Below are 16,580 nucleotides of genomic sequence, written 5' to 3'. Positions count from 1 at the left end.
CAAGCAGCTGTTGACCATTGCCTCCATTTGTAATGCACAGACAAAGTAGTAACAATGTTTTCACCTCACTCCAAGTAAGAGAGCACATTTCCCACAATAACAAACTATTCCTCTGAATGACGGGGACAGGCTCATGGGTAGAAGAAGTTTATTGTTTTGTGGAGTGAGTAATGCAGACCTTTGGAGCAGTAGTTGTGTTGGTAGAGCTCCCTGTCCTCGGGCTGCTGCTGCCAGCGGACCAGGTAGTAAGTCAGGTTGCCGTTGGGAAAGACCGGAGGCGACCACTTCACCACCAGTTTGGTTGAGGAGTTGGCAAACGCACGGGCGTCTTTCGGCACAGACGGCACTGTAAGAAAGTCATTATATGTTTTACCATCGCTACTAAACCGCAGTAACAGCTACAGCATTAGTGCCAACAGAATGATGTTCAGACTTACATGATGGACGTGTGCGAATGTAAATAATATCACTCTTTGCCCCAGTAATGTGCTTATCCTCCACCTGCAAGGTAATAGCCTTCACAAAAATAGCATACTGGGTCCAGGGCTTGAGATGTTGAAGACTGACTCTTGGATCAGTGTCTTTCTCTTGAGGAAGATCGACATCCACCATGTGCCAGCTGTCTGAGCCGCAGCCATCCTGCCCATCAAACTCAGTGATGTTCTGGAAAGGGCTGGAAAAGACACAAATCATCGACATAAAGTATTTCACTTAAAAATATACAAACAATGACATCTACTCATATCCAAACTGACTGTTGGCATGAAAGTAAAACACATTCTAAGTTACACTGTATGATATTCTATTTATTTCTGGACATTTTAAATGATTTATGATTATTTTTCCAGCTCTGTAGGAAAATCTTACAGGTAATCAAATCAAGATTCAAGCAATAAACAAGACACTGGTGTCATAAGGATGTTCCAAATTAGGTTGTTTTGCATTAGGAGATTTTTTCCATTGGTCATCTGGAATCAGAGTAGCTCAAAGGCAGGAAATCAGTTTAAAAGCAAAAACACTATCTTTGGAAAATGTCTGTCAGTAATATGAATTGCACACAGATAGTAGTAATTGCAGAAAAATATTCAGATATGATCATTTTAAAGTGTTCTTTTCCAGAAAGAAAGTCCGATTAGTGTGCAATCCTGTGTGTATGACACATGGTTCTGAATATCAGTTAGAATGCCTGAAATAGTAGGTATTGTAGAAAAAACAACTCCCATCAATATCTATTGTGCCTCATTTACATGACAGTCTGTTAAGATACATAAAGTTATTTGTCTCCTGAGTACTTACGACTCCTTGTAGTAGACAATGAAGCTGATAAGGTGTCCGTAGTCTGGCGGCTGGTAGCGTTCCCATGATATCCTGATTGTATGACTTGACGTAATGTTAGACTTGAACTTCAAAATGTGACTTTCACCTGTCATGATAGAGCAGGGCCCACAGTGAAACGTGTTTTTTTTTTTTTTTTTTAAACAGAATGTCTCACAACAAATCTGTTAAAGTTCAGGGGATTATACTCACAGCTGGCTCTTTCACCGTTGCTACGGAAATCGCCCTCCTCTGGCTTCACAGTGATGCCCGTCTTATCCCACATCGTGTGGATCTCGGACATGCAGAGTTTAGGGTTTCGACGGAAGAAGAGACGCCCGGCCCGAATGGTCAGGTTGTGTTGAGTCCAATCCCATAAGGACTGCAGATGTTGGTTGTTGATGGCGGAGAACGAATACATGCTGAGAACAGGAGATAAAAAGATGGTTACAAACATCTCATATAAAGCATAGGAACAACTTTTTAGTAGGATGTAAATGTGAAGTTGTCAGAAATGTGGTTAAAAAAGCTTTTATTTGCCACCTGGTGGCAGTGCTCAGCACTAACTAACAGAGGTGGGCTCAGGTTTGTGTGTCTGACAGTGAGTCTGCATTTGCACAGAGGAGGACACGAAACAGAAACAGTGTCAACGCCAACACTCTCAGCTCCAGCAGCCCAAGTAACACAGCAGAACACCTCCAGAGTGAAGGGAATGCCTGCCATCCTTGACAGCATTCCTCCGAGTGAAACCTAACCCTGGGAGAAACGATAACAAGAAGGGCGACAGGCTTTCCCATGACCCCTTTGGCCATCACCAAAAAAACTTTCCCTCGTATCTCAGACTGCAGCTGATATCACAGCGAGGACACTAATGGACCTGAGACTTTCCATTCAGCTTTGAAGCCACACTCACTTCTCTGTCCTGCGTGCATGACTTTGTGCATCAGCTGTAAAAGGATGCCGCAATATCTAGAATCTGTGTCACAAGACCTGAAGGTTATATTTAGATTTATCAGTTTATGTTAATGTGCGAGTTCAGGGCAGACACTCACTTAACAAGAAGTCCCTTTGACATTTGTGTATGTATAACAATATGCTCGTTGCTAGGCTGCAGTTTACTCATGTCCTCTCATTCCCTGTCACTACAACATGCATGTACACGTTCACAGGCAACAAAAAAGAAAGTGCAGACAAACAGCACAGACGAGCCTTACTTGTCGATGAGTTCCTGCCCATTGATGTAACGCAGGCTCTTGAGGAAGGACAGCGAGCCAAGTGCGTGGGAGTGTCGAATCTTCACATAGCCCGTCACTGTCTGGATCAAGCCCATGAAGCTCTCCAGCTCAGAAGCTATATTATCTGGGGACAGGAGAAAAAAAAACAATCATACAGATATACAACACAGCCTATGTTAAAAAATCACTTATTAAAAAATCCAGGACCTCCACTGCTACTATGATTCCCCATCTAGCTCTTAATGCAAACACCCCAATGAGGACTCAACTGTGTAAGCTTTATCATATGTGGAGATTAGCTTGTGAGCCATCCTGTCAACTGAGCAAATAAACAGCGTTATAGCATAATGTGATAATTGGGTTAGAGTGTAGGAAGCAGATGTAATGTTGATTTTGTAGGCTGCACTGTGTATCCCACCAGCTTAGACCACCAGGTTCTTCTGCTTCCACTAGCTGTCTGATCATAATAATCACAGCACAGACAAGCACAACACACTGCAATTAAGTTAGTACACTGTAGTCAGTAAAGGATTAATATACAGTATTGCATAGCCAAGTTAAATATTCTGTTGGCTCGTGTTCTCCAGTTTGAGAGCAGAGAGCTACTAGTGTGTATAATTAACTTAGTTGCAGCTCATAGTCCACCAAAAAAATTTCTGGAATGTATTGTGGAATAGTTGGCTAAGTTAGGCTGAAAAACGTAAAAAGCAATGTCCTTCTGCATAGCTGCACTCACTTCCACGGCGAATGTTGATGTCCAGATTGCCTTCGATGACGGTGCAGTCCTTCAGGGACTGAGCGGCATCCACAGAGTCGATGACAGGGGACGTGCAGACCTTATCACAAAGGCCATTGCAAGCACTGCATAGCATTCTGTATACAGGGGGCAAGTGGAAAGAAAAAAGAGAGACATGAGAAATAAAGCATAAACTGTCAAGGAGCAAAGTCTTATGTGAAAATTTTCTACCTCGCCCTGAAGTAATTTGTCCACTCCCTAACTCCCAAACATTCCAAAGGAACCATGCAAATAAATTCAGTGCACGATAAAAGGTCACCTCTCACACAGAGGGTTTAATCTTTTATGGGGCCCTCAACTGAACTCTGTTTCGTGAGAGAGTGACTCACTGTATTGACCTCAGAGACAAAACAGCAGTGCTGTGGCCAAAAAAATATCTTGCAGCAGAGAGTCTGTATGGAAACTTCAGGGATTGACAAGACAAATCAGAGAGGGAAACAATGAACAAAACCAAAAAAAGTTTTCTTATCCCAGGTCAGGATAAAATAAAGGAAAAGTCAAGGGGAGGAAGAGCTAAGACACTTCAGCCGAGTCTCTTCTTAAAACCTTTAAGTGCTGGTCTGTAAAATCTACCCGTGGTGAAAACAAGGCACTCTGCTGAGAACGTTTCACTCTTTCTAAATAGTCTGGGAGGTCTAAACTTGAATCATTAATAGTCAGAAGCTTTAGCACTTCCAGTTTTGAGACCTACTTTAAGAATTAAGCGTTTTGAAGGGCCAGGTCATGTGAAGTTCAACTCAAAGACACTTCATGCAAATGAATTCCTCACGCACAGTGAATAAAACCACTTTGGAGAATGTGAATGCCGAAGAATGAACACACATTTTTCAAAAAGAAATACAGCCAGAAAATAAAACCAAGTCCTGTAGCTCACCCTGTGACATCAATCAGATTAAGAAACGTTACAAATAACATCAAATGATTTATTTCAACACAAACAATAATATTTTGTGCATTCAGTGTGTCACCTGGCATCGTATTTCCAAAAATTCCCAACCTAAACTAGGAGTGAAGGGTGCGTCTTTACCGATTGGTCTCATTGCGTGTGAAACCGGAGGGACAGTCGGGCATACATTCTCCGCCGTGGATGACGAAGTGAGTATCACTGGGCAGGTGCACTTGAGAGCACAGGTCCATGGTGATGCAGCGCCAGCCTTCAAACTTATACGTGTTGGGAGGACAGTCCGGCACGCAGCGACCCTCGTGGTAGTAGTGGAGGCAGGCGGAGCAGGCCATGTCGTTGTGGGGTTCGGTGCAGCCACCGAGACACTGGCTGTGGCAACACTCTCCCTTGTCTGTGCAGGCAAGTTTGCAGTGTGGTGGGCATACTGATGGAGACAGAAAAAGATGGGGAGTAGATCAGATTTGGGTGGGTGGAAGAAGTCTGACACGTTTCCTACTAAATCAAGGATGATAAAGGACAGATTTAAATGTCAAGAAGCATTCAGAATACCTTCAGAATTTGCTGAACAAGAAAAATTAGACGAGAATTTTTTCTTTTTGGATGGGACAGTTCATATTAATGGACGGACAATCTCAAAAAGTTTACACAAGATTGCTGTAAATAAGCCGGATTTAGCACAAGGCTAATTTCCATTCGTTGTCCCAAACATAAAAGAAAAACATCACAGATGTATAAAAACAATGTAGCCAAACAAAAACAATGACAATCAATGATATACCTACCCTAAGGTGCTTTCTAGGCAGTGCCTGTCATAAAGTGCTTATAGTTAAAGTGCCTGATTTTGTCAATGTTCACAAGTTTGATTGTTAATCAGCCATGCTTCATACTGTCTCTTAAAACTGGCAAAGATGGAGCTTTCTCTGGTAGCTATAGGTAAAGTATTCCAGTTTGTGCGCCCTTTAATAGATAAGGCATTCTGTGCAAAGGAGGACTTTCTAAATTTTACTTCACAGTCACCCCTGGTGGCTGGCCTTGTATTAGTAATACCATTGTGGAGTTGTATAATGTTGTTATCTACCGAGTAACAAGCAAATAAGCATTTTAAAGAGGAGTATGGACTCTGTACATTCTCTACACTCCCTGGCAGCTTTGCAACCTAATGCCACATATTCTTAAATCTTATAATATTCAGATTTTTGCCTGAAGTTGTTAATTTAACTGTGTTTATTACTGAGGTATTTGTTAGTAAGGCCGCTGCACTGGACTGCATTATACTGATGTCTGTTTTGCCCAATTACAAACATAACTAGGAAGGATATTAGAAACACACTTCACTGCAATGTACAACATAGGCTGTAGTTAAATAAATACCTCTTTGACTGCATTCGCATTTATGCCTTCATGCCAGATGTGTTGCATTGGATTGCATTAAATTTTACAGCTTTACCTAATACAGTTGCTTGCCACTTTGTTAAATGTGTAAATTTGCATTTACAGGGGGATTTTCTGATAGCATATTAATCTGCGATAAGAGACAGATGCTTTTTACAGTCTTTTGTTTAAGTGTTGCATGACTGGGCTCTGGATGCAATAAGAGAAGAGGTGTCAGACTTTAGGACTAGAGAGCTACAAAACTGTTATCTGCCAGCACAGTCACAGTGTTGGAGAGTAGCATCACAAAACAAAAGGAGTGTCGGCAGTGTTAGAAATCAAATGCAGGCTTTTTAGTAAAACTGTAGAGCTCCCTTCAATTAATATGAATAATTTTAACAATGTCATACCCAAAGTATCCTTTGCATTTAGAAACAAACTCCTGTTCATATATGCCCATTTTTTCCTCTTGAACCAAATAATCAACTAAAAGATCTTTGCATGAAATCATCTTTTCAATCAAAGTTTCGACAAAAAAGCAATAATTTCTCTTTTTTTTTAAAGGAAGAAAAGACAACTGTAGCTGGAATCAGACTCCCACTCCCACTATCTCTACAGCTTTCAAGAAAGAAAAACTGTACATCTTTCCAGGCCCTGAGAAAACGATTGTGTGTTTCATATTAAGCTTGAGCAACATGAATAATAGAAGTTCCACACTGTTTACTGTGCACCATCAAAACACATAGCAATATGTTATCAATAACGCGTCGTTATTTTTCCCATGGCTTGGGACAGACATTTTACAGATTTTACATCCTGACAGTTCATCAGATTTATCTTGCAACATGACCATTAGTGTATCAACTTTCATTACTTGAGAGTAACTCTTTCCATACCAGGGGTTAGAGCGGTGCTTGTTTGTAGTCCAGCTAAGTGCTGGGGTCAATTCCAGCTCTCTTACTCTAAAATTAATAGAGACGCAGATAAAACTGGTAAAAGGGAGGCGCCTGCTTTTAATGTTCGAACACATTTCTACTGTAGCCTATTTACAGAAAAGCTCTTCTGGAAAAACAGATGTAAAGAGGCAGAAAGCAGACGTTTCCTACTGCTAGCTAATCTTGAGACATTGCAGGCAGGGGTGTCCTAGTTTCAGATGAGTCCACTCCATAGAAAAAGCACCTGGAGAGTGTGTGTGTGGTTGGGTGTCTGCATGTGTGTGTGTGTGTGTGTCTGTGTGTGTGTTTGTCTGTGTGTGTGTGGACCTTTAAGAATGATTGTGAAAGGCCTGGTAACAAGGGATTTTTCTGCTAATGATTGTTGTTTGAGGAGTCTCAGTCCAAATAAAGAGCTGCTCTGGGGAAAAAAATGAATGAAGCATTTTTGTTTCTTTGGGGAAATGTTTAACAGAAAATAAATCTATCATTTTTTTTTCCCTTTCTGAAATCTGCCATATTTGCATAGTAGAAACTACGCAAACAGAAAAGCCTTGGCTGGCCTCCATATCCTTGTGTTGTTTATATTTTGGGGGTCTTAAGTGTTTACTATTTATTGTTATGCTCTTTGTTATTGCTGCAAGACAAATTTCCCCACATGGGCAATAAAACTGAACTGAACTACACTGAACCGAACTGAAATAAGAGGCAAAGCACTCCTGGTTCCTTAGCAACCGCCTCCTGGTGCAAAGCCGGAGCTGAAAGGAAATGTGCACACACACACACATACACACACACATTTTACCAATCTCACGTATATTGTTGTAATTTGCAAAATACTATTATTGGAGAGCACAGGATGCAATATGAGTGCGCATGTGTGCCTAACGTGTGTGCACACGCATGTTGGTATGTGGATATTCATGTGTTCCCGGAGACAAAGAGGAAAAGGTACCCTGCTTGCCTATTTGCTTTTAAATGAAATGCAGGTTTCGTAGCATTTTGTGTCATTTGTTTCGTTCCATTTGTGAATCAGTCAAGAAAATGAAGCAGAATCTTGAGCTGATCTCGTGATGAATCTTGCTTTTCAAAACATCTGTGTAGGTTAACAACTTGACGGTGCCCTACAGCGATGCTGCAGAGCAAACACACACTTCCACAGTGCCAATTCCAGTTTCGCTTCATTTGGGAAGGATACCGATCACTCCCACTTCTGAAAGTTTCTCAAACACTTGCCATTCTTTCTCCTATTTGTCAAACATAATAGAGTACAAGACGATTCTATGACAAAAAGAAAACACTCATTCAATAGATCTGGCACAATATGCTGCCGTACTTCATGAATTCCCAATAAAATCCTCTTTTGAAAAGACAGACCTTGAAATCACATTGCAGTTACTGCCTGTAAGAGAATTTCCAGGTCAACACAAGTAAGTAGGGTATTTAGCTATATGGCCATTCCTGTGCTATGTTTAGCTTCACACTACGCACAAGTTCTGTCACAGCAGGAGTTGAGTGGCTCCTTGGTACTTCTCAAATAGTGTATCTAACTACCCTGGATCCGGTCCAAAACAAATGGCAAAGATCTTTTTTAACACGACAGCATCAAATGCCAACACACACAGGTTCTCGCATAACAGCTGTGATTTGATTGGAAATGTGATGCTGACATTAGCGTGTTTAAAGCAGGCAGATTAGTGCTGCACATTTGCAGCGTGAGGAAAAGATAAAAAAGAAGAAGGAGAAGAGAGAAACGCAAGTGAGGCTTCATTTTCTTGGAATCCTACCAAAAGGGGGCAGCCAAGGCAAACTCTAATGAGCCTTATTGGAGGAGGTCCGTTCCTTCTGCATCATTTTAACAGATTCCTCAAAGAAGAAAAATCCCAAACATGCATACCTTCCGCCAGAGGAAAAGAGGAGGGAGGGAGAATCGCTGCCTTAAATCCATATAAGTCGACCCGGTTTCACTGCGTGACCAAACAACCCGTGGTATCAAGGATACAATCCCCTATTTATAGATGCTCCTAATGCAGCCCTATTTCCACGCTGCTGCTCTCCACACATAGCTATGCGGGGCATTGTAGGTTTCCACTACTTCAAAGGAAAGGGACTACCTAACAAGGGGCTCCTCACAAGACAAGCCATCATCTGCGTAGTCCCCTGAGCGCATGCTTAATATGAACAGGGATAAATCAAAAGCATCAGCAGTTAGGGATTTGGCCCTATTAAGTACATACTCTGGTACATTAAACAACGGTTGAGAGACTCACAAATACTTAGACAATCTGAGGCTGCAGAGTCAAAGAAGTCAAACTGCTGAGAGTGGGGGTAAGGAGGTTTATAATGCCATTCCTCTCATACAGTAGTTACACAACTGCCCCCCTCCTCCTGCTCTTTAGAGCAAACACAGTCGGGTCAGACACCAACCACCAGCCTGCCCCCGCTGTTCACCAGAGCACTGCGACACGAGGAGTGGCCAGGTCCATTTCATCAATAGTAAACGAGACAATGGTCAGCGCAGAGGAGTCGCCTTCTCAGTGACTGGTGCATCCATATGTCTAGCATTAAATACAGCAGCAGCAAGGGCCGGAGGCATCGCTAATAGGCCAAGTGACAGACAAACTCCTGCGCATTGTTTATTTTTTCTTCTAAAGGTATCCGTCCAGCCGCTGGACTATGTGAAGAATCTGCAGAATGTTCCAGGCCACAGGATTCAACTGGGAGAATGTTAATCCCCAATAACAACTTCAGGAACTGCTGCAGAAACATAAGTAGAGGTTATTTTTTGCTACAAACATGATCATAGGCGAGTAAAGCGAGATAAGTAAAGCGGCTGAGAACTGGATATGTGACATGCAGGAATGCAGGCGCAAAATGACAGGAGCCTAAAACAGATTTACGCAAAATGTATCCGCCTGCCGGGCTGCATGTTGCTCTTCTGTAGGTGCAGAGGGAGGCTCAGGGTCCTATGACCCATCGCCCCCTCAACCCTGCCTCACCTCTCCCCTCAACCCACGGTCTGTATCGACGAAAAAAGCAGCTTCCATCTGATAACAAGATGGCTAGATTTCAACACCGTCTACTTTCGGATGGGTGCGGTGGATATGGGTGCGTGGAAGGAGGATGGGTTCAAAGTTGGATTCGCAAACAGCTGCATCACTTTATAGGATAAAAACGTCAGTGCTGGAGAGGAAGAGCGTTGCAGTGCAGCAGTGCTCCTCATCTGAATGCGAGTCATGTCCTGTTTGCTAGAGAGCATGCTGTGTAAGTAGACTACTACACTGTTTACATTGGGAGGCTGGTGACACGTTTACTGCCAGCGGGCCACTGCCTCCTCTGAAGATGAAGTATGGTGTGAAAACATAAGAAATGTGGTAAAATGATCTACTTCTCAATCATAATCATCAACAATCTCAGGTGTCAGCCACAGTGAAACATAAAAATGATCCAATGAAAGATTAAATCTTTCGTTCCTCATAACGCATCAAAGTGCAGTATGTTTTCCCTGTGTCATCGAAGATAAGTAGGAAGCGTGACAGACAGTTGGGAAATCATTCATTATTCACAGTGGGGCTCTGGGGAGGGTGGGGTGTCGGAGAAGAGGAGGGTGGGGGTTAAACTGGTAGCTATCAGCTGGACCAATAGCAGACAGGCGGGGGAGGTTCCAGTCCTGATGACTGACATGTTATTGAGTCTGGAGCAGAGATGGTAAACAAGTCCTCTCTTGAGCAGGCTTTGGGAGGGGGAGTCGTAACCATAGTGATTAAGCATGACTTTTCCACAGATTCAGAGAAACCATAAGTTGCGGAAAAACCTGAACAGACGTAGCTCGCTTAACGGGAAGCCTTTGTGAGATTATTCCTGTAAACGATGCTGACCCTCTGAATGGAGCTTCACCTAAATAACAAAACCTGGTCGATACATGGAAGCTGGGATGCAGCTCAGATAAAGGTATTAACCAGGAAACAGGCAACATATAAACTTCGAGTGATTTTAAAGACATTTTAAAGACTGCACACAGAAAAAGAGGATATAACCACCACATACATGCTATGACTAATAATTATGATGGAGGTTACTGTGGAAGCTGCACATTAAGTGTCAATCACACCGCCTATCCTTGCTCCACAATATAAATGGGGCCATAGCTCCATTAGGACATAATTAAATTTATCTCTACATCACCTCCATTTACCAAAGTATTCACTCTGCTGCACACTACAATAATCCACTACACTGTGGGGATGCAAAGCCTCCCACTCTGCTCACAGTCAAAGCTGTTGAGCTCAGGTTACCAGATCTGAGAGCAGACAGTAAGGTAGCTCAACAGAAGTACAGTAGCAGACAGCAGCCCTATCATGGGCTGCTGCAGCCTGGATTGCAGGCTGACCCCCCCAGCTCCCTGAGCTCCATCAGGCCACATCCTCATCCGGCAACCCGATCCTCCCTCGGAGCCCCAGTGGATCACTCCAGACACTTGTTTAAACCACATCAGCCCAGGCGGCTAGAGAGAGGATGCTTCCTTCACTCTCAGCCAACGGCAAACCGCATCAGAGATTCCAGTGCTGTCTTAGTGCTACAGCGATAGAGTCTCAAGTGCTGGGATGGACTGATCTAATCTAAAGTGGTGTTTTTCACCTTTTGAGACAGAGAGCGTCTGGCTGTACGTGTTCGGCAAGCTCGACCATTCTGCTGATCAGAGGGCGTTTTGTTTAGAAGGAAGGGAAACACTGCGGCATCACGATGTGATTTTCTCATGCAGACAGCTGGCTCAGATGAGCTTGGCTAAAGCTCTGGGTCAGGCCTGCACACAAAGGTGTGTGTGAGCCCATTCCTCCCTGTCCCAGTGTTTCTGGGTCTCTTCCACTCCCATGCCCTCTAAAGAACAGCAATGTGTTTTTCACACAACTATGTGCTGGTCTGTGTGTTCAGGCATGCGTGGCATTTCCCCTCACTCGCGTTCAGTCACAACAACAACAACGCACGCACACACAGACACACACCTTCCTTCAGCCCTCAGGCCTTGGCTCGATCTGCAGCTGCTGCTGCTGTTGTTGTTGTTGTTACTTTGTTGTTGATTGATTGCACTCACTAAATGGACACAGGTATGAAGCGCCATCACATGTGTAACAACTTTGTGTTTTAATCACTGCAGAGGTAGAGGATGGTCTGAAAGCTATTACAGATGTGTTAAACAGTGGAAAAAGTGAGTAAGAATATCCATCTTAGCTGACACTTTGCCAACACAGTGATGACTGGATGTGCATAGACACAGATAATAATAGGCACAATTAATTCTAACTAATTATTAAGTAATAGCAGCCATGAGCCCAAATTCTGGCCAATAGAATCCTTAATATGATAGATAGTGATGTATCAACATCAAGTATTAAGGTATGTCAACACTATATCTCATTAACTCTTCCTTTTAATTCTAGTTTGAGGGAATTAATGTATCGCTAAAGCACTGTTAAGTTATTCAAACAGATGCTTGACAATCATATTGATCACTTGTATTAGTCATTTTTCACATCCTTAAAAAATCTAAATCCAAATGGTGGTGTGTAGAAGTGATAACAGGGGTCATACCCTGTTACTGAGTCTGAACTCAAGCTGAACTTCTGAATCCCTGTGAGCCTCGCTTGCGGCAGGCTACAAGTCCCAGAGTCCCAGCTCATCCCCCCATAAGTCTTATTTGTAGCATGAAGACAGGCCTCTACGGAAAACTTCCTTATTAAATCAGGCAACTCTCCAACTTATCCTGAGGACTCACATAGCTGCTGTCATGATGTGAAGGGTGTGTAAAAAAACATGTCCACTGGAGCCATCACACAAATGAATGGCACAGCATTATCACAGAAATGTGCTGTTTTATCATCCGATGGTGCATCAACTGAAGCATATCTGATGATGATCTGGTAGTTTGCAGAGACTGGCACTGAATGTGACAATCTAAATAAGCTGCTGAGGTAGACATCCGTATGGGAAAAGTAGCTTCGGGGAGAACTTCAGCAGTGTTTGTTTTTTTTCACAGATTCTGAGGTGTTTCCTCTCGCTTAACGTGGCTTCTAAAAATACCTGACTTCCCAGATCTGCTTCATTAAATACAGCATGTTTCCTGGCAGTGCTGTGCTGGCTGGCTATTTAGCTAGCTGGGTGACTGGTTGGGGTTAGTGAGAGCGTGTCAAGCCCCTCACATCCCTTCAGCCTCCTACACACTGCCCTCTATTCCCTCCTGTGAATGTAGCAGAAACAACCACAAAGACAATCGCCAAAAACTAAGGCTCGGTTACGAATGGAACACGATGTCCATCAAACACAGTTTTTACTATGCAACATTGCAGAAAAACATAACTGGTCACATAAAATGAACAACTTACTGCCGCACTTGGCTCCGGTGCTGAATGTTTGCAGGCACAGTCTAAAACCCGGCTGTGTCCTCAGACAGGCAGCAGCCCAGAGAGCCGTATAGACCAGTGTTCATTCTCAACATATTCAAACTGACTCCACAACACTTCAGTAAAACACCTTTTTTCAAAAATGTGACTCTTGGATTAAAGCACCGCTGAAATGTCGCAAGCAACAAAGTGCAGTACTCTGTGTAACATTTTTACTCTGTACTCAAACTTAGCCTATCATCATCGGACCACCAGAATAGTAGCGGTTCTGATGCCAAGGCCTATTTCTGTAAATGACCATCTACAACTTCGCAACGCACGGTGCCCAGACTTCATGTTGGCACGCCATCCGGCATAGATTCTCTCTGCTGGCGTGACGTCTGGATTCAAAATGACAAATCTTCATTTAACATCGACTTCAAGGAGACCTTAATCCTGCCTGAAGCATGGCAACATTTGCCTTGAGCTAGAAAGCTGACGGGGATAAGTTTGTGTTCATTACGAGCCTTCCTGCCGGCTAGAATAGAGTATTAACACTGAGGATTAGTCAATTAAGGAGCTGATAGCCAGTACATAGGAAATCCTAAAATTGCATTAAATTGAATAAATTACATCAACTAAAAACATTTTATAATTGTGTAAAAACCGGCAGTGGGTGGGTGGTGACATATATGTAGCTTACATGGCAGTCTCTGTTTGACTGCAGTTTCCTTGTCTTTGAAATGACAGTGGCAGGTTGTTGGCACACACAGATGGACTGCGGTGAAATGTCATTGCTCAGCCCGTTTCTCCAGCGCATGTCTCTCTTTTCTCAGTGTTTTAGCAACCGAGTGATACCTGTCCTGTACAGTCCCATTAGTCATTTCAACTACACCAACTGGATTTAGGGGGTTATTTTTCTCCTCTTGATTTCTTTTTCAGAGCAAGTTTTTTTTTAAGGATACATGCAGTCCTCTTTGTGAGGCTACACCAGATTTTTTTTTTTTAAAAAGGGCAAGCTGCAGGTTGAGCAGGGACAGTTGTGTCCAGAGTTAGGATCTATTTTGACAAGACACTGACATTGTTCTCTCCAACTAGACAGACTTGAGGCTTTCAAGTGTAATGGTCTGATTAGATGCCGCCGTCTTACACGATAGTACAGGAGAAAAAGCATCAAATTGATCCAATAACTTTGAAGGTACCAAGTTTCATTTCACAACATGCCAAGAGTTTTCCTTTTATTTGTAAATACACAAATCACATGCTTCCTTTTGTCTATTCGCTATCTCAACAAGGAGTTAAAAGCTTGCAGCCTGCAGGTACTTAATGGGCAGCGGAACAACACAGAAGAATAGAGGCACTTACTGCTGACATGCACACTGATAAGGCCAAAGAGGACCAATGACGGGAAATGTTTGGCACCATTCAACAATGAGCTGCTTTCATTTGATCCGGTCACATCAAAGACAGCGCCGAAATACCAAAAGTCCAGACTGCAATAACTTAAACATGAACATGATATCAACCATGAGCCTGTACAGTAAATGTAAAGTCAATATTTACACTAAAAATACAGTGCAGTGAACAATGAACTTGTGATAACTTATCCTCATTAGTAATTGGGTAACAACAGCAACATATGACAAATATGTGAGTTACACAAAGCCCTGCAGTGGAGTGTAGGAAAAAAAAGGTCACTGTTTACAAGTCTTTCGACAAACTTGAGGTTATGTCACCTTGAATAAGTTTTACTCGCAGGCTAAGCGTAGACACAGCTTCTCTTTTTGACCTAAGTTTGGGTGCTAATCAGATTTTACTGTGACGCAGGCACCCTATTCACTTCTGGCCTCAAACACAAACACTACCGTGATTCAGAGACTGTGGAAACCATATAAGTGACAAATTGCAGTCCCCTATCTAATCTCTACCATATTTGGGTGAAGGATAGGGTTTCAGTGGCAAATCAACAGCAGTATAAGCTGAGAAACTGGGCTCAAGAGCTTTATATGCCATACATAGACTTAGGCATATGGGGGTTTGGCTATATAGGCTCAGGACAGGTCAATCAGTCAAAGGTCAGAGGCTAGAGGCCGGAGAAGGGATAAAGCTGTGCCTGGCCTCACTGTATCGATGGCAGAAGAGGACAGCCGATGTGGATGGAGCAGGACAGCTGATGGGCCTGAAACAGTCCCCAGCCCACACTTCCTATTGGCTGACGGTGACATCATGCTTCTATCCCCATTTTTCACCTCCTCTTTTCACGGTGGGCGGAGAGTTCAGCTCTTCCTCCTCCTCTTCTCTCCCTCTCTCTCTCTCTCTCTCTCTTCCCATCACACACACAAATACATTCAGCTTCATTTGCCCCTTTTAGGGACCTCAGCAGCTTCAGGAGGAGGGTGAAGAGAGAGGGAAGGAAGAGCAAGAAAACGAGAGGAGGATAAAAGAACTATTAAAGCATGTAGAGTGCGGAGGCTTGGCTAATCCTATCTATTTGTCTAGATAGAGGTGGGTGTGTGTGTTTTCTTTTCCACTTGTGTGGAAGCTACATGCTCCTTGTGTGACACTCACAGGAAGTGGCATGAACACTAGGGCCGCAGAGCGAACTCTTCAAAGTCGCCCCCCTCCGCCACATCACACTTACTTATCATTAACATCCACCATGTGCTCCCTGATGGGTCAGTGTGTGGTCTGTTAGCATGAAGCAGAATGTGACACACACACAAATATGAACACATGGGAAATATGCCATGCCTTTTTTTTTGTTTGTTTTGTTTTTTCAAGCTTTGCAAGTCTCTCTTAATTAACACAAGCGAAGTGGTTGTCATGCTTATGTCACTGTAAAGTCAAGGTTTGACACTTTCACTAAAAGACGGTAAAAGCCGGGCCTCACTGAAATCCATCTCCAGTAATGACGGATTCTCAAAGTGAGAGAGCGAGAGAAACAAAGAGAAATGAGAGCCTATGAAGAGGCATATTGAGAAATAATTGCCTAATGTAAAAAAGATGTGCTGGAAGAAGAAGAAAAATCAGACCATCTATTTATCCAGCATATTAGGACAGACTTGTAGCAGAAGGATGTGGCTTTTTTAAGAGGGTCTAATTCACAGGGATCTACCGCCGTGCCAGACAGGTGTTTCATGTCTGGGGGCGAAGGATTGAGGGGAGGTGACAAAAGTGTGTCTTTGCGACAATCAGATGCAGCGTTCACTCCAGGATCACATCTGTGCATGAGAGATTAGCTCTTAGTCAGATTAAGGAGGAGTTGTGTGCGTAAGGACAGGTGAAACGTCATTACAGCACTGTAGGCCGAATCAAGGCAGCTGCAGTAGTTAGGAAGCGCAGTGGAGGGAAGTTTGTTGGATCAGATTAACAGATGGAGCATTCATTTTGTGTGCAAACTCGACAAAGACTACATTTTCAACCACCTTCAGCTCATAACAGTTTCTCCACAATAACTTGCCCAAGTTCATGGATGAAGATAACCCAGGAAGTTCCAGCCTCGTCATGAGAAAAACTCCACAGGTGTGAACGCACGCAGCACATTAGTGCACTCGAAACCCAGCAGAGAGGGCAGAGAGGACAGATGCCAGTAGGGAGGCAGGGAAATGGGCACAGAGAACAAGCCTTTCCTCCAACCACAGGAAGTGCTAA

General features: G+C 43.2%; 1 protein-coding gene across 1 annotated transcript in view; it reads right to left on the bottom strand.

Annotated features, from left to right (window-relative positions):
- igf1ra (insulin-like growth factor 1a receptor) overlaps positions 1–16,580 on the bottom strand; it is a 75,823-nt gene that overhangs the window by 19,337 nt on the left and 39,906 nt on the right. The window contains exons 3-9 of the mRNA XM_023275339.3: positions 4,373–4,673; positions 3,286–3,422; positions 2,529–2,673; positions 1,528–1,736; positions 1,297–1,423; positions 438–673; positions 179–346 (exon numbers count right to left, since the gene is read on the bottom strand). Of these exons, the coding sequence (XP_023131107.1) occupies positions 179–346; positions 438–673; positions 1,297–1,423; positions 1,528–1,736; positions 2,529–2,673; positions 3,286–3,422; positions 4,373–4,673 (1,323 nt within the window). The remainder of the gene's footprint in view (positions 1–178; positions 347–437; positions 674–1,296; positions 1,424–1,527; positions 1,737–2,528; positions 2,674–3,285; positions 3,423–4,372; positions 4,674–16,580) is intronic.

The sequence above is a fragment of the Amphiprion ocellaris genome, chromosome 3 (genome assembly GCF_022539595.1).
Source record: "Amphiprion ocellaris isolate individual 3 ecotype Okinawa chromosome 3, ASM2253959v1, whole genome shotgun sequence".
NCBI lineage: Eukaryota > Metazoa > Chordata > Actinopteri > Pomacentridae > Amphiprion > Amphiprion ocellaris.
Note: the sequence above shows the minus strand (reverse complement) of the source record. Positions and strands in the feature narration are given on the sequence as shown.